At 54.7% G+C, this 21,335-nt stretch overlaps 6 protein-coding genes across 6 annotated transcripts; 1 reads left to right on the top strand and 5 right to left on the bottom strand.

Annotated features, from left to right (window-relative positions):
* Window positions 1-34: 34 nt before the first annotated feature.
* Window positions 35-6,063, bottom strand: BZA05DRAFT_350021 (uncharacterized protein). The gene is made up of 3 exons (XM_051481267.1): window positions 3,699-6,063; window positions 443-3,641; window positions 35-388 (listed from the first exon to the last, which is right to left on the bottom strand). The coding sequence occupies exons 1-3, from the start codon at window positions 5,779-5,781 to the stop codon at window positions 265-267; spliced, it is 5,406 nt and encodes a 1,801-aa protein (XP_051341617.1). The 5' UTR covers window positions 5,782-6,063; the 3' UTR covers window positions 35-264.
* BZA05DRAFT_391214 (uncharacterized protein) lies at window positions 6,064-7,165 on the bottom strand. Its single transcript, XM_051482952.1, has one exon. It carries the CDS (start codon window positions 7,018-7,020, stop codon window positions 6,541-6,543), a length of 480 nt encoding a protein of 159 aa, XP_051341618.1. The 5' UTR covers window positions 7,021-7,165; the 3' UTR covers window positions 6,064-6,540.
* Window positions 7,166-12,332: 5,167 nt separating this feature from the next.
* BZA05DRAFT_370154 (thiamine diphosphate-binding protein) lies at window positions 12,333-14,721 on the top strand. Its single transcript, XM_051481642.1, has 5 exons — window positions 12,333-12,537; window positions 12,599-12,680; window positions 12,744-12,809; window positions 12,867-14,248; window positions 14,304-14,721. The coding sequence occupies exons 1-5, from the start codon at window positions 12,460-12,462 to the stop codon at window positions 14,403-14,405; spliced, it is 1,710 nt and encodes a 569-aa protein (XP_051341619.1). The 5' UTR covers window positions 12,333-12,459; the 3' UTR covers window positions 14,406-14,721.
* A 109-nt stretch (window positions 14,722-14,830) lies between these two features.
* On the bottom strand, window positions 14,831-15,168 carry BZA05DRAFT_391219 (uncharacterized protein). The gene has a single exon (XM_051482953.1). The coding sequence runs from the start codon at window positions 15,123-15,125 to the stop codon at window positions 14,868-14,870; it is 258 nt and encodes an 85-aa protein (XP_051341620.1). The 5' UTR covers window positions 15,126-15,168; the 3' UTR covers window positions 14,831-14,867.
* Window positions 15,169-15,361: 193 nt separating this feature from the next.
* Window positions 15,362-16,971, bottom strand: BZA05DRAFT_442979 (uncharacterized protein; the record flags this gene model as incomplete). Its single annotated transcript, XM_051486817.1, has 2 exons — window positions 15,362-16,718; window positions 16,832-16,971. 2 exons carry the CDS (start codon window positions 16,969-16,971, stop codon window positions 15,362-15,364), a joined length of 1,497 nt encoding a protein of 498 aa, XP_051341621.1.
* BZA05DRAFT_237036 (uncharacterized protein) lies at window positions 16,829-17,765 on the bottom strand. The gene has a single exon (XM_051479870.1). It carries the CDS (start codon window positions 17,672-17,674, stop codon window positions 17,198-17,200), a length of 477 nt encoding a protein of 158 aa, XP_051341622.1. The 5' UTR covers window positions 17,675-17,765; the 3' UTR covers window positions 16,829-17,197.
* Window positions 17,766-21,335: the final 3,570 nt, after the last annotated feature.

Genomic DNA, 21,335 nt, shown 5'->3' on the forward strand with positions numbered 1-21,335 from the left:
CGACCGTCACATCAATACACATACAACCCATCCCTCCCACCTCTCCCATCCCTCTTACCCCTCCTACCCTCCCATTCCCGCCCATGCGCCAAAAAACCAAAACCAGATCAAAGCACGATACAAAGAAAACCTCCAAGCAACGCAATGATGAATGGGGAATAAAAAACGCTCAAAAAAACACGCTAAAAAAAGGAGAATTATGCCATGCAATGTATGCCATGCAATGAGAGGGGTGAATGAGTGAGTGAGTAGTAGTAAATAGGATTACGTCTGTTTCGGCTGAATCTTCTTATAGAGCTCCGTCTTTGAGAAATCGTAGTTCGGGTCGACTTCACAGAACTCGTGTTTTTCGAGCAGCGTCTTGGCCGTTGGGCGTTCGGATGGCTCGCTTTTCTTTCATTAGCCTTGTACAGGATACAGAGGAGGGAGGGAAAGAACTCACATGGTATGACAATCCGCTAAAAAACCGATAGCGCTCGGCGAGATGACCGAAGAGACGTCGTCGGGTACGGGTGGGGCCTGACGTTCGGAGCCGAGTTTATAGATGGCACCGATGACCTCCTCCTTACTCCACGGTCTGCGGCCCGCAAACATCTCGAGCACCACGCATCCGAGCGACCAGATATCGATCTTTGCGCTGTAGCCCTGAGCCTCTGGCCGGATGACTTCGGGCGCCATCCAGAAGACCGAGCCTTGCATTGAGTTCCCCGGATCGTCGCCGTAGATGTTGTCTGTTTTCTTCGAGATGCCAAAGTCCGAGATCTTGCAGGTGCCGTCGACGTCGAGGAGGATGTTGTCGGCTTTGAGATCGCGGTGAAGGATTCCCTCGCGATGGAGGTACTCCAGTCCGCTGAGGGTTTGTCGCGTGAGACTGCGGACCATGGGCTCGTCGAATCGCCCGTGCTTGCGGAGACAACTGCCGATACTGCCTCCGGGGATGTACTCGAGGAAGATGCTCATGTGTGTACCAAAATCTTCGCGTTCGCAGCCGAGGTATTGCACGATGTTCACGTGGTCGAGATGCTCCATGGTGATGATCTCCTGGTTCAATGCGGCGATCAACTCTTTCTGATGCTCGGCATCGCCAGAGCTCTTGGACACCTCGACTTGCTTAACGGCTATGAACTCTCCGGTGGTGACGATCATGCCCAGGTACACTTTGCCGTACGTCCCCTTGCCGATGAGCTCACCCTTGTACCACTTAAACGTGGCCTGTCTGGTGGGGGTGCCACCGAACTGCTGCGGCTGCGATAGCTCGGGAATCTTCGTTTGGCGATTTTGCATTCCGCGCTTTCCCTTAATCTCGATAAGTTTGGCACCAAATAACTTGGTACTCTTCCTCCGTAGTATATCATTATTCTTAAGGCCTTCAATCTGAGGTTGCGAAGGACGCCTCGGCTCGTGAGCACGCTTTGCAACGTCACGGATAGTGGTCCTTCTGCCCAGTCCGCCAGATCGCCCGACATTCCTTTGGGCAACCGCTTTGCCCCTGTTCATGGGCACGGCCATCATCGAGCCCATTGTTGACGAATCGTCAATATCCTGGTCAAACCTGGGCACCGGTGGGTCACTGAGTTGGTACGACTGTGGTTTTCCGGGCATTGCCGGTGACGGTGGTGGAGAGATGTTGCTCTCGTCGATAATCGGCTGGTCCAGGTCCAGATCCGGGAAGAAGTCGTCGAGACGCTTGATCAGCGCTTCGGGGGCGGGACGAGATGCCCACACATCGTTCCGGAACGAGTCGCGACGGCCTAGACGGGAGTAGTCGGCGGGCGAATGGGGAAGTCCTGTGGCAGAGCTCGGGACAGAGTTGTTATATACCGTCGGCGAGTTGAATCCCCGTCGGTCGTCGCCCTCTTCGTACTCTGGGGTCAGTGGTGTCTGCGCAGTGGTGTTACTTCCACTGCCGGTGGTTGATGTCGTCGTAGGTGACTTAAACTTCACCGACTTCGTGGTGCTGGTGGTAATGGACAGATTCGGCTTTTCAGATGCCTCTTGCGGCTGGGGCGCAGGAGCAGGCTTCGCCGGCTCACCGCCACTAGCTCGAATGACGGGCCTTGCAAATAGTCCATCATCGCTGTCACTATCATCATCATCCGCTTGAGAGTCCGCCACAGCGACTGGAAGCGCTTTGGTGAATTGCACGTCATTTTCCCTGAATGGCGTCTCATGTCCGAGCGCAGGGTTGGGAATGACGGGAGGAGTCATATTCATCGGACTCATACTCTGGGATACCGGGCGGCCACCAGTAGGAATGATCACCTTGAGTTTCTGCGATGCAGGGCCATTGAAGTTTCCATTCGAAAGCGCCCTCTGGTGTAGAGTCTGATTCTCGTGAGACGATTGTCGCAGTGGCACCTCCTTTCGCACACCGGGAATCCGGGTTCCAGTGATACTGGCGGAAAGTGCACCAGCCGATATCAACGAGGAACCGATACCAGCCGAAGGATCCGGACCACCACTATTCCGTGCTGGCGATCCGGGATGTCCGTCATGTCGGCGCACCTGTACCATTGGTTTATCCATACCATCCCCACCACCAGCCCTTCTCATAGCCTGCATCTGTGCCTGTGCCTGTGCCGCCTGAAGCCTGGTCCAGGAGCCGGAAGACGACCGAGTAACTGCGGGTACGGGTACTGGAGGAGGGTTTCTTTGTGGGATGAGATCCTCCATCTTGCGGTCCTCGTAAGGCGATGCTCGCGGGTTGTCGAAATCAACGATACGTCGTTGCCCAGGCTTTTGGAATCCCTTGTCAAGATCCGGGGGTCTCGTGTTTCTCTTGAAGCCTTGCTCAGCTGGCCGTTGTTGTTGTTGTTGTTGCTGCTGCTGCTGCTGCTGTTGTTGTAGCGCCTGTTGCTGTTGTAGTTGTTGCAACTGCTGCTGTTGTTGGAGTTGTTGCTGCTGCTGAGATAGTCCCTCCATCTTTTGACGGGCCGCAGCTTCCAGAGTAAGCGCACCAGCCGATCCACCACGGCTATTTGGATAAGCAAAAGGAGAGGAAGCCCTGCGATCCTCAAAGAACAACTCATTCTCAGGGCCGGCAGGGGAAGGTCCCGAGTCGGCCTGTGGAGTTGCGGGCGGTTGGTCCTCAAGATTCGCGGTTGTTGCATCTGCTGTAGCAGGATATGGCGGTGGACTCTGGTCGTTAGGAGACGGCTGAACCGAACCCTGCGGTGGTGCAGGCGGAGGAAGGGGACTGTTTGGCTGGATGACATTGATTTTTGGGTTGCCAGCTGAGTTGCCGGACTCTTGGTGCCTGCGAAGCACGGCCAATCTCTGTCGTAAGACATCAAGATCACCACCCTCATCACCCTTGGTTACATACTCAGCGGAAGGGGATACCCGATCACTTTCGGTTTCGACCAAATTCCTGGTCACGCTACTCTGCTTGAGTGTGCTCGAGGTAGACTCAGTCGGAGAGGAGAGCGATATTGAGTGGGGCCGGCGCTCGGAAAAGAGCGGGCGAGGTTCGGAGAGGAAGATACTGTGCTTCGATGGAGATGTCGAAAGATCTCTCTCCAACGATGGTGACGACTCAACAGCGGACCCAGGCGAAGGTCGCACAAATAACTTCAACGTTGCAACGCTATCGGCCCTGTTCCGACAGGAGAGCATTAACATACTATCCGCAAATACATCATCTACCCAAAGCGTCAGCAAAATCTCGAAAGAAGAAAAAAGAACGAAAAAACCCATACCATGTGCCCTCTGCCCAAGCTCAGTGGGGTATATCAAAGCAGTCTCCCAATCGCCAATCTCCAAGTTGCTACAGATTTCCTTCCGCACCGCATCCGCAGTCTCGGCGAGCGTGATATCAACCAAGATCCAAACTCTGCCATCCCTCGTAACAAGCACATACGCAGGAGTGTTCCTTGTCGGGAGTTGGCCATACGAAGCACGATGTCTCCTGGTCCCATCGACCGAGGAAACCGACACTCTATCGACCGAAGAACTGCTGCCATTATTCTCTGACGCAGCGAAGGGCAAGCTAACCAGTCCGCGCCCTCGTCCGGGACTAGTGGGCGACTCCTCGTCGTGAATATCCCCATCCCTCGAGAACCACCGGCGCTTGACTTTGTCGAGTATCTTCCCTCCGCCATGTCGCTGTTGCTGATGTTGCTGCTGCGGCGATTCAAATAGATCTTGCCTGCTCGACCCATGCGGCGATTCCGCCTTGTCGCTGCCACCACTGCCCCTAGGGATCAGCCCGAGTATCTGGCGGGCTTTGTCGTTCTTCCCGTCGCCTTGTCTATGGTTCAGGTTAGACGAATTCGATTCCATAGAGTTCGAGTGTCCATGTCGAGTAGAGGGGAGCTGATGCGAAAGACGTGGCGATCCATGAGGAGAAGCTGGAACAGATGGTCGATGTCCGGCACCCCCACCTCCACCTCCACCTCCACCACTCTCGGAATTGGAGGGCGAGTGACGAATCGGATCGACGGAACCCAGCATCGACTTAGTAAAGTCACTCCGACTTCTCAACGCCGGGTCGGATCCGTTTGGCCGTTGTGCTGCATCACCCCCAGCACCATTGAAACCGCCAGCCTCCGAATACACGGGCATCGTACAACTCCTCGGCGTGGGGATGGGCCGGCGCATGGTCTGTTGCTGCTGCCTTGGAGCGGCCATATCACCGTACTCATCACCTTGAGCCAGCCGGTGAATATCCTGAATCATCTTTTTGATATTCTTCGCAGCCACACGTTCCTGCGACTCATCTAAAGCGGGATTTATCCGTAGAACCTCGGGGAGCACATGTTGGAAAATTCCTTGGTTATGTGCCAACTCCAAAAACTCGACGCCATGGATGTTAAGATTTCGGAACGCCTGGCGCCACTCGGCTGGGAATCGGTGACGGTCCAGGTATCCGGTTACACGGTCAATAGACCACAGAGCAGCAATGTCAGCAGCCACCGAGAACGACGACACCAACGGTGATTGGGGCGGATGGCTCGAGCGGCCGATAGGACCGGCTGAAAGCGGGGGGTTCCTGTAGTCATCTTGAGGATCGAGTCGAAGGAAAGATGATTCTGACAGCTGCGCGGATGGGTGTCGGTACATATCAGGTGGATGCCGAGGGGTATTATAGTTCGAGGGGTTGTACTGGTTGGCATTGTAGGTTGGCACTTGTAGGGGCGGAGGCTTCTGATGCGGGGAATACGGCACTCCATGCGATGACGAAGGCGGCTGAGGTGAATAAGGATAGTTATAGCCCGAGGAGTTCTTATAGTCGGGTCTCGGTGCATACATGGGCTGGAACTCTTGCTGGTTACGAGCCATCGCAGGCAGCGATGATGGAGGCGGCGGCTGTGACGGCGGCGGAGGCAGGACGAACTGACCGTTTCCTAGACTTCCTGGACCATTCCCTCCCCCTCCCCCTCCGCCGAATCGCCCGCTGGTCTCCAATTGAGAGGTCGACACATGCCGCATCCCCGCACCAGTGTGTACCGGCAGCATGGAGTTCCTCTGCACCACGTTCCTCATCTGCGGAGGGTTGAACGCGTTTCCCCCCTGATCGGCGCCGGCACTCGTATGTGCGCGGGGCCTCGACATGCCAGTGGGAGGAATCCCCGAGGGAATATAGGTCGCCGTCATGGCGGGATACGGTGAGTCGGTGCCATAAGAATGCTGTGGGAACGAGTCGCCGTGAAACGAAGGTATCTCGGCCGCGCTCAGGATCAGCGGATCGGGATCGTGGAGCGTGCTAGTCGAGTAACCACCGGGCGAGGAAGCACCACTGGCGTGAGAGAGCGAACTGGTGGAACGTTGACGCGCCGTCATGTTATTTCACGAGGAGACGCGGTAAATCAGGTGAGTTCGACGTCGATTATTGTGGGTGCACCGAACGAATATCCCGCCAGCCTGCCTGCCTACTGCTATAAAACTTTGAACGGAGGAGCGAGGGACGGTGTATGTATGTATGTAACGAGTGACTAGGAAGCGTGAGAAGTATAGGGCACCGACTCGACGCCCGTCATAAAACAGTTGACGGCAGTAAGGATAGCGGGCAGGCGAGACGGGGGAACGAAGGGGGGTTGCCGGTTACGAGTGCATAAGTAAGTGGGCGGGGGGGAGGGGAGGGGGGTGGTTTCGTTGGCAGGCGCGGGGGAGAAACGGGAGAGGGTTTGGGTGGCGGCGACGGCGATGTAAGTGTGTGTAGGGGGGGAGGTATCGGCTATGTAGGTAGCTGGCGTGTGCGCGGAGACTGGGGGGTGGAGGAGAATCGTCTAATGGAGCGCGGACGGGAATGATGGGGCAGTAGGGCGAGTGGAGAGCTCGCTTTTCTGGGCCCGGGAGGTGTATGTATGTAGGTGTTGGAAGTGGATTTCGCGGCTTTCGCTTCGAATGTGGGGTGAAGTACCGGTATGTGTAAGGTACCGGGAGAACTTTGTGGATGTTATGATGTATGTAAGAAGGTATGGTATGGGTATGTACTTTAGGGTGAGTAAGTGAGATGTAAGTATGGTATGTGATGTGATGAGCAGTATAGCTGGGTATTCGTTTCGTTACGTCGGGTACGAAATGTGGTGAGGACGACGTCTAAGGGATTCTGCTATGGTATCGGATGCAACATGTAGAGGGCAGGAGGCGGAGGAGAGCGGCTGCGAATTGCAGGAGGTTAGGTGAGGTTTGGGGGGGATCAGGCAGGCGAGGGCCGGCGAGGGCGGAGGGAGAGATGAGGGAGAAGATCGGCGGGATGAGAGAGGGTCTGGGTTCTGGGTGTGGGTGAGGGTTAACCGCAGAGGTGAGAGGTTGAGGTGTGTGAGAGAAAGAGAGTGTGTGGGTGAGGGTGTGGAGAAGTGCAGGAGTGTGGTGGTAGTGGTGGTGGTGAGGATGGATGGGAGGTGGTGAGGATGAATGGCAGGGTGGGGGGGAGGGGAGAGGGAGGGGGAGTGTGTGAGACGTGGGGAGTCGTCGTCGGCTTCGTCTTCTCGGTCGTCTTCGTCGTCGTCGCAGCAAGACAGAAGAGGAAGAAGCAGAAGAAACGATTCCCGAGCCCGAATAGGCACAGCCAACCATTTCGCTTCGTTCTCACCACTCTCACTTGCCAATTCACCACTCAACTCTCCACAATAACCACAATAACCACATCAACCACAATAACCACACACATCAACCACATCAACCACATCAACCACATCAACCACATCAACCACATCAGCCACTCACAATCCCCATCTCGCACCTGCCAATCACCTCGATCCCTGCTCGCTTCATTCAACCATTCAATTAATCGATCAGCAACTCCCCAATACCGACAACATCCGCACTCTCGTGTCCGCACCCGACGTCGGTATGCAAGATCAGCTTCACGTCTTTCCCACAAGGTAAGCGAGCCACCGAAGACCTCACTCGGGCAACGTCATGTCACGGTGGTCTTGATCACACTCAACTTCCAAACAACAACAGCAACAACAACTATTCCACCTCTTCCTCCGCATATGTAGGAAACACTACACGGAAACCGACGCGCGCAGCGCCTCCAACGTAACCACTGTGCTACATACAATGTACGTTCTGCAATGGCATTCACCAACAACTGTAAACAGCCGCGGCAGATCCCCACGCCTGGCTAGGCGATCGCGAGTGATGAAACAACACTTGTGTGGGGGAGCGCAGGAGGAGTTAGGAGGAGCAGGAGCAGAAGGGTTAGCAGGAGCAGGAGGAGGAGGGGAAGTTGAAGTTGAGGTATGATATGGTAAAAAATGGTGGCGCCCGCGACCTCATGCGTCAGCGTCCTGTAGCGTAAGACGTACATACGTAGGTCGACTTCTCCCCTCCCCCCTCCCCCACCTTTGCGGAGAGGAGGGACAGAGGGCTGAAGGCGCATATCTTCGTTCGTTCGTGATACTGAACCCCACGTGTCACTGCCTATGGTAGGATGCGTACGACGAAGGAGGAGGAGGAGGAGGACGAAGAGGAAGAGGAGGCCTTGGATGAGCACGCGGTAGGGCGTGAGAGGGAAGGGGATGCCTCACACCTGCATGCACGTACTACAGGAGTACGAGAAGCGTACGCACCAAGCACAACCCACGAGCAGAGTGTCCATTTCTATTGGACATTTCCATTCGTGCGCACGATAATGGCCGCCCTTTAAGCACCACAGCTCTAGCTACTGAGGAGGTGGAAATCCGAATGATCGTGTGGGGTGAGGGGGGGATGGAGAGATGTGCCGCCAGAAAACTGGCGATAAAATCCACACGAAATCAAATCGACGAAAGCGGCCGACGCGAATCCGCCGCACGCACGGAAGGATGGATCGAAGGAAGCGCTTCGTTCGGACTCGGACAAATTAACTGCCCTGTCCTGCCCTGCCTTGCCTTGCCTCTCCGTGCCTGAACACCCAAGCGGCAATCGGTAGCGAAAATATCACGATCACACCGCACACGGAGGAAACCTACCACAAAAATCAGGATACCTCTGACCGAAAAGAAAGAAAAAGAAGAAACAGGTCCACGATACCTGGGTGCCCGGGCCTGGAGGGGAGCTCACCGGCCAGCAAGTGAGCAAAAAGCCTCCCACAAACCAACGAACGAACGACGGCGGATCCGACTTCCTATCTACCAGGCGTCGAGCTGAGTCGCTTGCGGAACATTGATTCGCATCTCGATGGATGGATGTTCCCGGCCGGCCAGACGGGCGGACTTGTCCCTGCAGGGAAAACGCTCAACCGCTTCGAGGGAATCCTCGTGGTGTTTCGTGATATCTGCGACTTCGACTGCCCCCCCATGGCAGGTCGCGATTTCTCTACCTACCTGGGACCTAGGTTGCTTCCCTGCCCGGTAGTTACGGTAGACAGCTCGTCGGACGGGGGGCAGTCAAACCACTGACTGCCACCGTCCTCGTCCGAGTGTGGGGATACCCATTCACGGTGTTTGGCAATGTCGGATCGTCCCCTCCCTTTTTGCACCACTTGAGCTCCCGGCTGACAGAATATGAGATGCATTCGAGAGAAACACGATCCAATAGTTAGCCGCGCGGTAGCCATCTGCCATGCGAACTTGCGAAGGCCTCCGCGTCACCACTATATACGGTACAGGAGTAACTAACGGTCGGAATCAGAATGGGAAAATGCGACATCCAGATTCCATCCATCGCATTTGAATTCCCATCCTCTCTTTTCTCTTCTACATATGATACAATGTATTACACTCTCCCGAAGCAGAAACCGCAAAGAACACTCTACCTACTCTATCACAAAAACTCCAGCTCTCTTCCCGACCCCGACCCCGACCCAAACCCCGACCTCAATTCCGACGCGATGCGCATGCGAGTGATCTGCGCTATTAAATTGGCGCATGTATCCAAAGCACTCTATCTGCAGCCAGTTATCTACAGACTGCAGGCTGCAGACTGACTGTTCTCCGACCGTTTGGCTTCCGTGTCAGTCAGCGTTAACTATATGCACCCGCCACCAACTACTCTACCAGCTATCCGCCACACGAGGTGGGGGTGGAGAGTGGATTCTAGGTATTGTACACTGTACACTGACAGACAGACCACTTTGTTGCACTGGCACTGGCACTGGCACTGGCACTGGCACTGGCACTGGCACTGGCACTGGCACTGGCACTGGAACTAGAACTAGAACTGGAACTGGAACTGGAACTGTTAGAAGCAAACGTTGACGCTATGGTAAGGATTGTTGTTACGGGGGGCGGCGGCGGCGGATGGGCAGCTGAAGGTTCCGTCCCGGTCCGAGAAACGTGGGAGAATGATGAATTAGGTACCGGAAAGAAGGCACCACACACACTGCACAGACCACCGGCAGGCAGTCTGGACTCGGTCGACAAATTGTGAAAGAGCTGAAGCTGGGGGCCATCTGGAATAGAAGTGGGTGAAGACTTGACAGTCGCCAGCGGGCATCGTTACAGGTATGGATTGATGGGCAGCTGAAGGTTCCGTCCCGGCCCGGGAAAACGTGGGTGGATGATAAATCTCCAGGAAGTATGTACCGGTAAGAAGGTACCGGCAAGAAGGCACCACACACTGCACAGACCACCGGCAGGCAGTCGGTCGACAGATGGTGAAAGTGCTGAAGCTGGAGCTCCATCTGGAATATGTACATAGAAGTAAAGACTTGGCAGTCGCCGGTGGGTATGGTTACGGGTAAGTAGGGATTCTAGCAATCGACCGCCGCCGCTACAGTCGACCCTCATACCGGAATCATCACCAGAAAGCTCCGCTAAATTCCCTTTCGTCTCCAAGCCGTCTCCAAGCTCGGGACTACGGTAGTTAGCTTCTCTCCCCACCGTGCCCTCTACACACGTCACCATATCTCCCATAGGTTTCATCCAGATGTCAACAATGGCGTAGACATGCAAGTGTAGAGAAACGAACCATCGGGAAGGGGGGAAAAGGACAACCCCTTCCGTAGACTCGATCTACCTCTTCTCAGTGCCCCTAGCATACAAGGGCAACATCCTATGTAACGCCCGCTTCAGGTTCAGCCCAACATTAGCTTTTCGTCGCCATGGCGGCGAGGTCCTCCATGCTCAGCACTCATAAATCAGTTGAGAATCAACTATCCTGGGCCCAAGCTACAGAGTAGGTACTGAGTAGGTATCTTGCGAGGTTCGATGCCAGAAGCCGCTGTTCTTCCATAGAGGATCTGCTTGCGATTGCCGTTCAGGGAGCCTGGAGGGATAGCGACAATCGGTACATCGCCGTGGGAAGGGAATGTTGCGCCACTATGTGGAATCGTTGCAGTCTCGGAGTCGGAAGACCAACCAGTGCTCCCCTGGGTAGTGCGGACGCTAAAGCCTCAGGCCCCCAGCCACATCAGCCATAACTACCACCATACATACTGTATCTTCCGGATAAGCCGCACACGTGAGGAGACCTCAGACGACTCCTAGGGTAATATCACTCAGGGCTGACATACGGTAGCGAAGATGTGTGTTGCAGTCTTGCAGAGCGACTGTCGTACCGGTAATGGGAGACGGAACCTCACGAGTCACGAGAGGGTACGATATATATAGTACCGTACAGCTGTTCCACCGCCACGGAGTCACGGGCAAAGCCTGGCTTCCAAATTTCAATGCGCAGGTAGTTTTGCGCGACGTCTGGCACATCGGATCGTTAGCCGCGCGGTAGTTAGCCATCTGTGTTAGGTATGTTGTTGAGGCGGCATCACATGAAAGCCCGAGTGCCCACCTCTACAAAACAATCACAATGGAACATCAATCATTCAATCCATCGCAATTCTAGGTTCTCTGTTCACCGCCTACGCCAGGACTCAGGCACCTAGGCATGCGAGTGAGCTGCGCCGGTAAATTGGGCGCCAGCACTTCACCAAGGTACTCTACTCTACAATCTGCAGTCACCGCCACCGCCTGTTTGCAAGTTGCAGCCTGGTCGGCACGGAATCGGATCAGTCTGCGTAGAGTACCGGTAACTACTACTACCCAGCATCCGCCACCGACCTGAGAGGTGGGGTGAATTCTACATGTGCTTTCCGGAGGCAGACATGCCACTGGCCAGCCACCGGCCGAAGCAAACGGCGATGCAGATGGGTATGGATGATGATGATGACTAGTCTGGGACTCAGGGACTCTGGGGGCGAATGAGAGAATGGAGAGTATGTACATCCTAGATGTTCCGCCCCGGCCCGAACGAAAAAAAACGTGGGAGGAACGATAAGCATCTGGGTATCAGCAACAGCAGCACACCCAACCTGTCAGCATACACACCTACATCCAGTCGGTTAACTGGCAGGTAGTGCTGCGTGCTTTCGAACCTCTGAAGCTCTGAAGTTCAGGAGCTGAGCCGCGGACTCTTTGTAACTTCACGAGCTCTGCTGTAGTTAGCAAGCTTCCTGGAGTGCGGGGAAGCCAATGATCGTCCACCACCACCGCCGCCGCCGCCCTCGCCGCCGCCGCCGCTTTAAGTACAGCCGCGATGACCGCCGGGCCGACAAAACTCCGCATCCTCCCACCTCCACCTCCACCTCGACGCCCCCCCCCCATCCATCGCATCGGCACAGCCCCACGTACATCCGCATGCGTAAACCGCCGGATTGGGTGTGGGTGAGAGCATCAACGCCTCCCACCAGATACGACCGCAAACATCGTCCCACTTTTTAATTTCCGAAAAAAAACATCAGCTCAGGCTGATCTGTCGGGCTGGCCCCCAGAAACTAAAAAAAAGTCAAAAAAAAAATCGACTGAATGTGGTGTGCTCTTTATTTTTTCCTGCATTCGTTCGGAAAACAGACTGGATGGAGGGGTCACCAGCTGCACTGAGCTGCACTGAGCTGGAGGGGAAATTCCTACGTGATGCTGCACTGACGTCGTTTGTCGAGTGGGTTTCCCGTATGTATATGCGTGCGTACAGTACATACGGATTGATATAAAAACCGCACCCCGCCCCACCCCGGCGGAGCTCAAAAAATTACATTCCCAATCTCAATCCCATCACCACTACCATTGTTTTATCGATAGCAATCAGTTCACTACCATGTCGAAGATCCCCGTCGCTCTATATCTCTACAAGCGACTCCATGAGCTCGGTGTGAGAGGTGTTCACGGTGTTCCTGTATGTGTTCAAGTTCCGGTGGATGGGGTTGTGGGGATGACGGTTTGGCTGACGAGTGAAGGGCGACTTCAATTTGGCGGCATTGGACCTTCTGCCCGATGCGGATCTGTACTGGGTCGGCAATTGCAATGAGCTCAATGCTGGTGTGTGTCTCTAAGACTGGGATTTGAGCTGCGGGCGGGGCGGTGGCTAACGATTGAGGATAGCTTATGCCGCCGACGGATACGCCCGAATCAAGGGAATGTCGGCATTGATCACGACGTTCGGAGTTGGTATGTCAATCCTTCCACGAATCCCCCCACCATACGGCGATGCTAACACTCCACCAGGTGAGCTTTCCGCAGTCAATGGAGTAGCCGGCTCCTACAGCGAGCACGTCCCCGTCTGCCACATCGTCGGCATGCCCAACAGCACCTCCCAGAAGAGCGGCCTCCTCCTGCACCACACTCTCGGCAACGGCGACTTCACTGTCTACGCTCGGATGTCGGCGTTCATCTCCGAGGCGACCACGACGCTCCTCGACCCGCACCGCGCCGCCGAAGAGATCGATCGGGTGCTGCGCACCTGCTGGCTGCGCGCGCGGCCCGTCTATATCGGCCTGCCCACGGACATCGCCTTCCACCAGATCTCCGACGAGCGCCTCAAGACGCCGTTGGACCTGTCACTCCCACCTAACGACGCCGAGACCGAGGCCGAGGTGGTCCGCGAGATCGCCGAGCTGATGTACGCCTCCAAGAACACTGTGATCATCTCCGACGCCTGCGCCATCCGCCACCGGGTCCTCAGCGAGCTGCACGAGCTCGTCGAGAACACGAAGCTACCCACCTTCGTCTCGCCCATGGGCAAGGGCTCAGTGAACGAGACGCACCCGGCGTTCGGCGGCGTGTACTGCGGCGACGTATCGCGCGAGGACGTCAAACGGCGGGTGGAAGCGGCAGAGCTGATCCTGTACGTCGGCGGTCTCAAATCCGATTTCAACTCGGGCGGCTTCACGTACCGCGTTGAGAAGCGCAACACGGTCGAGTTCCACAGTGACCACATGCAGATCCGCTACAGCACGTTCCCCGGCATCCAGATGAACCACGTCCTCCGCAAGCTGATCGACTCCCTCGACTACTCGCGCATTCGCACCACCGAGACCCCCGTCATGGACAACATCATCCCCCAGCGCGAACGCCAGAGCATCAGCCAGGAGATCACACACGCCTACTTCTGGCCACGCGTCGGACAGTGGCTGCAGGAGAACGACGTCGTCATCACCGAGACGGGCACGTCCAACTTCGGCATCCTCGAGGCGCGGTTCCCCGCGCACGTCACACACATCTCGCAGGTGTTATACGGGAGCATTGGGTACTCGGTCGGCGCGCTCCAGGGCGCCGCGCTCGCGGTGAACGAGACCGCGCCCTCGCGCCGGGTGATCCTGTTCGTGGGCGACGGCAGTCTGCAGCTCACGGTGCAAGAGATCGCGACACTGATCCGCCACGGCCTGAAACCCATCATCTTCGTGATCAATAACAACGGCTACACGATCGAGCGGCTGATTCACGGCATGGACGCGGGATACAACGATATCACCCCCTGGAAACATACGCAGCTCCTGGAGGTCTTTGGCGCTGACCCGGAAAAGAGCAAGAATCACCAGGTCAGGACGAAGACGGAGGTCGAGGCTCTGTTCCGCAATGAAGAGTTCTCGAGTTGTCCGTATATTCAGGTTAGTCCGCACAACTAATCCCCATAATTGACAGGCAACTGACAGATGTTTCTAGCTGGTCGAGCTGTTTATGCCACAGAAGGATGCGCCCAGAGCGCTGATCAAGGTTGGCCAGATCACGGCCAAGAGAAATGCTGCCGTCGGGTCGGACGCGTAATGGTTTTTGGGGGGACGTTGGGGAGGACGGAGGACGGAGACGGATATAGAAAAGAAACTACTATAGATCTCGAAGCATCTGGATTGTTGCGCTGTAGTTATGTATGTGGGAGGAGGATATGTGGATTTTTGGGGTCTTTTCTTGGCTTGTTCTTGTTCTTGTTCTTGTTCTGAGTATAATGTTTGACGAATGCGAATGCGAAATGATTTCTATCAAGTTGAAGGTTTTGGTTAGAAGGAGGGGGCTTTGTGTATTGTGTGAATGGTATGGTACAGTGAAAGGAAAAGGAAGATCGTGATAACAAAGAGAGCTCTACAAACGCCAAGCGTCAGTGCTGAGCTATGTTAGTATGGAATATGTCCGCAAGTGTACACGTGATAAACCAACACGACACCGACAATTTACCGAACGATATCGTGTGATTGTCTTTATGCTACATACTACCAACATTTTACCATTTGTCTACAACCAAACACTGCGATTGAGACAGGCCTCAGCGGTTGGCTCAAACTTCACACCAATAAAAGTAATAATAATAGTAATAGTAATAAATAGACGATATGTCCGACCTGTCCTGTCCTGTCCTGTCCACCTAGGTACACCCAAAGGAAAAATGAAGGAAAAATGAAAAGATTGAAAGATTGAAAGAAATTGAGATAAAATCAGAGTAACTCCAAATACGCCCCCAAACAAAACACAAAAAAGCATGACCCATCCCATCCCATCCCATCCCATCCCACTCCGGTCCGTTCGGATTAGATCAGATCAACGCCGCACCCGCCCCACCCGCCCACCTATGTACCTAGGTCCTAGGTATGATACTTAACCACCTAGCCCCCACAAGGCGAGACAAAGAAAAACATTCCCAGGCAGAACCCATATATATGACAGAGATAGCAAGCAAGCAGTAGTTAGTTTAGTTATATCAGACCAGGGACCAGCCCGTTCCTTTCCTTTCAATGGTCGATTCCGACATGTTCATTTTCAACAGGTAACTCGATTTCCCACGACGAGGGCTCATAGTCCGTCTCCGCGTGTGTCGCCGCCGTGACCATGGTAGGGACAGTTTCTTGATAGTCTTCGTCATCCGACTCCTCCTCGTAGTCGTACTCCTCTTCCTCTTCCTCCTCCTCTTCTTCTTCTTCTTCTTCTTCTTCTTCTTCTTCGTCATCATCGGGCGTGGTCAGAAGAAGACTGACGAATCGGCCGCAGCACACCACCTCGTCAAGGTCCTGGACAATTTTCTTCGACAGCAGGCGCTCCTCGGCGGCGGGAGTCCACAGATTCGACAGCTCGTCGACATGTACCTGGGCCAGCTCCGTGACGGATCTTTTGATTTCGTCATCGGGAGTCGAATTCGAGGCCGTGCTCGACGATGGTTGTGCTCTTGGCGCGGTTACTATTGTAGCCTGGATGGTCGCGGGTTGCGGCGGCGGCGGCGGCGGCGAGGAAGAGGACATGGATGCTACGTTGGCTCCAAATTGCCGGATACGCGCCTTCCATTTCCCCTGCTCCTCGTCAAACGTCTCGACGTATTTATCCAGGGCCCTGCGACGTCGGCCATAGCCCTTCATCCGGTACAGGTTGTGCACCTCCTTTATCCCGCCGTACACCAGCACCTTCGCGAAAGCGTCATTGGAGGGCCGCTGCGATTTCCGGCGGCCAAGCGTGCCGACGAACGGTAGCGACGGCGGCGTGAAGCGGCGGAAGAATAGATGCAGCAGCAGGTGGTACATCTGGTGTATGGGCAGCAACATGTTCTCGGGATACTGCGCGATGATGTCGGATTGGATGTGCATGTTTTCCCGCGACAGCAGGCCCAGGATCGAGAGCTGGTAGTCGTGCGAAGGGTTCGTTCCCACGCGCTGCAGTCGAGCCACGACGTAGTTTTCAAAGAACTGGAAGAGCGCGAGAACCAGCGGCGCCATGCCCCGTTGGAGGCGCCGCTTCATGCGCTCGTGAAGTTCATGGTCCATATGGCGCCGGTGACGGCGCCCCATCATCTCCTTGAGCACTTGCTCGGCCAGGTTCTGGGCTAGATCACTGGCGATCTTCTGCTTGACCGCGAGTTCCGTCACATACTGCAGCGTGGGCGTTTTCTTTGCGGGCGGGAAGAGCCGCACGACGAAGGAGGGCACACATGAGCGCAAGTAGGAATTTACTAGGTAGCCCTCGTGTGCAATAGTGAGGTATCGGAACTGGCTGTTCGACTTTCGCAGGTTCAGAATATCCTGCAGCGTTGTGAGATTGATGATTTGGAGCTGGACTTCGACGGGAAGCGCAAAGAATCTTTGAGCCAGAGTGATCCTGTTTCTGTATTGTTGTGTGTAAGCCAGGTTTCCCTATGTACTCTATCCGTCTTCCTCCTCCGTCTTCATTCATCTTCATCTTTCACGAGAGAGGGAACACGATAGAAAGCTTCTAACCTGCTTCTGGCTGTCGAGCACTGCTCCTTTTTTATCCTCGCGCCGAAGATGTTCTTGCTCTGTCGTGCAAATAGAGCCACTCGAGCATAGATCCTCACAGCCGTCGAGGTGTTTGGCGGACGTCGATGTGTAGAATCCATTGCTTTTCGATTGTTGTTTTTTTTCCTCGCTTGTGTGATTGTGGTGGGGAATGCAGGAGCTCAGGCAGGTAAGAACGGGGGAAAGCACATGGAAAAGGGAAAAGGGAATGGGAACGGGTTGGTGGGTTGGACTTATTGTCTCAGGGATCGGGGAGGGGGGGAGGATCCACCCGAGTGAGTTTCCCGGCGAATTGGACTGGGTCGTTTAGATGCCTTCCGTATTGGCTCAGACAGCGAGATTCCGATGGGGGCAGACCAGCGCAATCCGAAAATTGGACGGTGCTCCTTTCGGTCTGCTAACAGCTATGTATAGCTTCGGTGTATGTAATAGTAGTGGTAGTAGTATGGAATGGGCGGATTTTTGGGGATCCAGAACACTCCAAGTTTCCAGCAAACAGATAGTAAAAAGGGCGGACCCAGTTCGTCTTATGGGGAAAGTGGAGACCGCGTGGATGGATGGATTATGGATGGGCAATCTTTTTCCGTATGCTCCGCCGGAGGGATCGTCTGGGTTCGAAAAAGCAGAAACAACAGACAGCGGCGGGGGCGGAGGCGGGGGGTGTGTGCGTGCAGCCTGGCCGAGTGAGGTGACAGGCGGAGAGGGTGTGAAGGAAAGAGAAGGAGGGAAAGGAGGGGAGGAGGAGTGAGGAGAAGGAGAAGGAGAAGGAGAGATCGTAGCTGACGGCACAGGGCCGTCGAGCATGCAGAGCCGATGCGTGTGGGATACAGGAGACTCCGTGCGAAGGAAAGTCTATTGTCTACAAAGTTCCCCGTAACCACGACCGTATCCGGAGTATGATACATAAGGCATTGCTAGTACAGTCTGCGACCACGAACTCTGAGCGGTTCTTCACGATGATTCTCGCGCGTCCAATTCACAGATCGATACTGATGGTTTGTAGCCAGGATGGCATGCTCGAGTCGCGGCTCGCCTCCCCCGTGCATGAGGAAACCCCGGAATCGCGCCCCAAAGCGACGCTGCAGCATTTGCAAGTACATACATGTGGACTTATGTAGGTACCTACAAGGCTACTAACGAGCAGTCTGCAGAATGCTCAGTGCCTACATATTTACATACATACCGTACCTAGCTACTCTTCATACCGTATTCTACACTACTCCACTCCACCACTCCACTCCACTCCACCGACTCTGAAGATCTATTCCCAAGAAGGCCCAACTTCCGTGGGTTGGTCTCCGACCGACACGCTAACGGCGTTGGGCACGGTTCGAAACGGGCGGAGGCGTGGAGTCGACGGGAGGTACCCGGGCTTGGCGTCATGACTGAACCCCCTTCAAAACCGACCTCAAGAGCCGTTGCGCTTCTCCGTTCGTTCCCGACAGGTGGCGTCATCAACCGAGTACCCAACTGCTATATTCCGAGTACCTACTCTGGACTGCGTCAGGCAGATAGGTAGAGTACGGTGTATACATATGAAGAGTAGAGTATCTACTGGCAGTGTACCTGAAGGCATAGTACCTACTCCGTCCACTCTATATAGGAACTCCACAGCACATGAGCCCGACGACCTCCAGAACCTCCGGAATCCCGAACCCCCCGAAAGCCTCCGCTGCCGCGACTTTGCGACTCCAAACAGCCATCATATCACCCCTATGTAGCTCGCCCAGAGTACCTATAATAGGCGTTGCGCACATCTCGGACATACCTAGGCGAACCGCCTTCTCCGCCGGCCTATGTAAACGACCTCGACAGCGCACTCGATTTGCCACCACGATTCGGATAATTATCGTACCAACCAGTTGGTTCCGCGAGGCAGCGGAGGAGGAGCCAACAGAACCTGATGGTCCTGTAGTTTACGTGGGAGGAACAGCAGACTCAGCACCGAGTCTTCCTACCGATCGAGACTCCGTCTGGTTTCTGAGGATTCCGGATGTTTGAAATCTGCAAGCTCACACTCCCTCCTCCTCTTCCTCCTCCTCCGCTTCGTCCTCGTGTTTCGACCTGCAGCATTGGGCTCATGTGTGCATGAATGTCACTGCAGCCCTGAAACCCCGGTTTGCGGCGGTGATCGCCACCGCTACTTGCTCCGAGTGGAGTCGAGTGGAGTGGAGTAGACTCTAGAGTGCGTTAGGTTGGCATAAGACCTGCCAGGTAGTGAGCACTCTAGTGAGTGGGTGGTGTGGTCTCGTGTGTGTGTTTGTGTACGGCCTGCACTCGGGAAGGAACACTTCCCCACGGAGAGAAGGCACATTGCCTACTTCATACTGAGTTACTTGTCTACAATTCCATTGCACAAACGACCAGCGACCCCCCATTCCAACTTCTGCGCGGAGTTGTTCGATCCGGCGTGGGCGTGGGGGAACCGATAAACAATTTTCACTGCCTAAGAATAATCGAAAAAAGACCTCATACATAGCCTCACACAGTCGGCTGCTTGCACGCACTCACGGGGGGTGGATCGGAGAAGTCTCTGCCTGTCCGTTGGTGTACATGCCTTTCTCCGCACCTCCGCACCTTCTGCTGAACGAATCGACCATCGCGTGCAGTTCGATTCCCGTCGGTGACTGTGGTTGGTAGATACAAGGCAAGTACACACAGTCACGAGGTCTTCTTCTCCTGCATGCAACTACGCGAAATCTTCAGGTACATCATACCTACATACATGCCTACATACGGTACATACGGTACATACGGTACATACGTGGGCGGCAGTCCAGGAGTCCAGGAGTCCATGCGAGGTACATCCATACATGTGTACCTATTGTACATCCATACATAGATCCACCAATGCCCAATGCCCAATGCCCAATGCCCAATGCCCATCGACGTCGTACCAGATACGGTACCGGACATCTACAGATCCCAGAGGATCTGTGATGGTATCGTGGAACCCGCATGAACTCTGATCGACGACGACCTGCGATCGACCGCAGGTCGAGGGGTGACGGCGATTCGCAGACTCGTATCCTCAATTAGATGCTTGTCTGGTAACTAGGTCTAGATGGATTCATGAGGAGTTTGTACGTATCATACATACGAGTCTGCTCAAAATTCGGCGGTCAACCGTTCATCACGCTCAGAGTCTCAGGCTTCGGTAGGACTTAGGTAGGACCTAGGTACGGTATCTAGGACCTGTGAATATATATGATCCCGTATTACGAAGCGGATAGGTACCTTCATACGTGCTCCGATTCAAACTCAGCTGGGGAACACCGGTAAGCACGGGTGGGCAATGCCATCTCGGCGCCGAGGTATGTGTAAAGCACTCTACTGGTCGTAGTACCACTGGCAACTGCTGCTGAGCTGCGCGAGGAGTCGAGGACCAACGCCGACACTATTCGTGGCCAGTGGCCACCGTCCGTCCGTCCGTCTGTTTGTCTGTCATTGTCATTTGTTTCCATGAAATCTGGATACCATCCGTCCATCCGTCCGTCCGTGCCTCCGAAGTTCAAACCGCCAACATCCAACATCTTTTATGATATGTACCTACTCTATGTACGGCAGCATTCCATGGCGAAGCCGTGACCAATACCCATCCGCCGAGCGCACACACGGACACACACACCCACTCTCTCCCAATACATCTGCCGTACCCAATGGTATGGTACATAGGCTCGGTAGGTAGAGTGCTCTACCTACATACCATGTCGCCATCCCACCTGAATGGAGTGCACGAGCCTTCGAGCGGTCGATGTTTGCTTCCCGCGGCAGAACGCATTGTTTCCTTCTCGGCGGCAGGTTCGGAGGCGGGATTCAAATCGAGAGAGTGAGTTGCGTTGTTCCGCCAATGGAACACTGGAATACCGGTATGTACATACAGTACCGATTACCGCCCATCCTGATGGAAGTTATAACATCGCTCATATTGGGTATTTACCAGTATTGCCGGTAAATGCCCTACCAAGGAAGATACCTGGGCAGATACCTAACCCGCAAGAAGAGAACTCCGAAAACCCGCGTCCATACGTTATGTACGCACCTTCTATGTATACGATATGTCAAATCTTATTATTCTTATACCTGCATTCCTACCCAGCCTAGTTGCCGGCCAATCTCGCCAACCACCTGGCACCTGGCACCTGCTCTCAAGTCTTCAAAGTTCAACCCAGTCCAACCCAGCAGGATTACCGCATTTTCCACTCTGGCGCGTCACAACCTGTCAACCGGAGGTCTGGAGGTCTGGAGGTCTGGAGGTCTGGAGCTCGAAGGAGGGCCCGCATAGCCGCTAGTTAGTCAACTGGAGGTAGTATCTCGCGTCATTTCCGCCCAGAAGCTCGTCGCAATGAAAAGAGCCGTATCCGTATCGAGGCCTTGGGCTTGGAGGTCTTTCTTTCTACTGCATATGATATGTAGGTAATTATAGAGTACGGTGGATACGGTGGGTATGTGCGCTGAAGGTCTC

This window comes from Tricharina praecox, assembly GCF_024521635.1.
Source record: "Tricharina praecox strain CBS 144465 chromosome Unknown BZA05scaffold_6, whole genome shotgun sequence".
Taxonomy (NCBI): domain Eukaryota; kingdom Fungi; phylum Ascomycota; class Pezizomycetes; order Pezizales; family Pyronemataceae; genus Tricharina; species Tricharina praecox.

Bases quoted from the DNA above. Each gene is read 5' to 3' on its own strand.
- BZA05DRAFT_237036 (XM_051479870.1), bottom strand. From the start codon at position 17,674: ATGCTCGACGGCCCTGTGCCGTCAGCTACGATCTCTCCTTCTCCTTCT.
- BZA05DRAFT_370154 (XM_051481642.1), top strand. From the start codon at position 12,460: ATGTCGAAGATCCCCGTCGCTCTATATCTCTACAAGCGACTCCATGAG. The intron at 12,681-12,743 runs GTGTGTGTCTCT...GATTGAGGATAG, and splicing joins TTGCAATGAGCTCAATGCTG to CTTATGCCGCCGACGGATAC. The intron at 12,810-12,866 runs GTATGTCAATCC...ACACTCCACCAG, and splicing joins GATCACGACGTTCGGAGTTG to GTGAGCTTTCCGCAGTCAAT.
- BZA05DRAFT_391219 (XM_051482953.1), bottom strand. From the start codon at position 15,125: ATGGGATGGGTCATGCTTTTTTGTGTTTTGTTTGGGGGCGTATTTGGA.
- BZA05DRAFT_391214 (XM_051482952.1), bottom strand. From the start codon at position 7,020: ATGGTTGGCTGTGCCTATTCGGGCTCGGGAATCGTTTCTTCTGCTTCT.
- BZA05DRAFT_350021 (XM_051481267.1), bottom strand. From the start codon at position 5,781: ATGACGGCGCGTCAACGTTCCACCAGTTCGCTCTCTCACGCCAGTGGT. The intron at 3,642-3,698 runs GTATGGGTTTTT...CGCTTTGGGTAG, and splicing joins GCTTGGGCAGAGGGCACATG to ATGATGTATTTGCGGATAGT. The intron at 389-442 runs GTGAGTTCTTTC...ATGAAAGAAAAG, and splicing joins TTAGCGGATTGTCATACCAT to CGAGCCATCCGAACGCCCAA.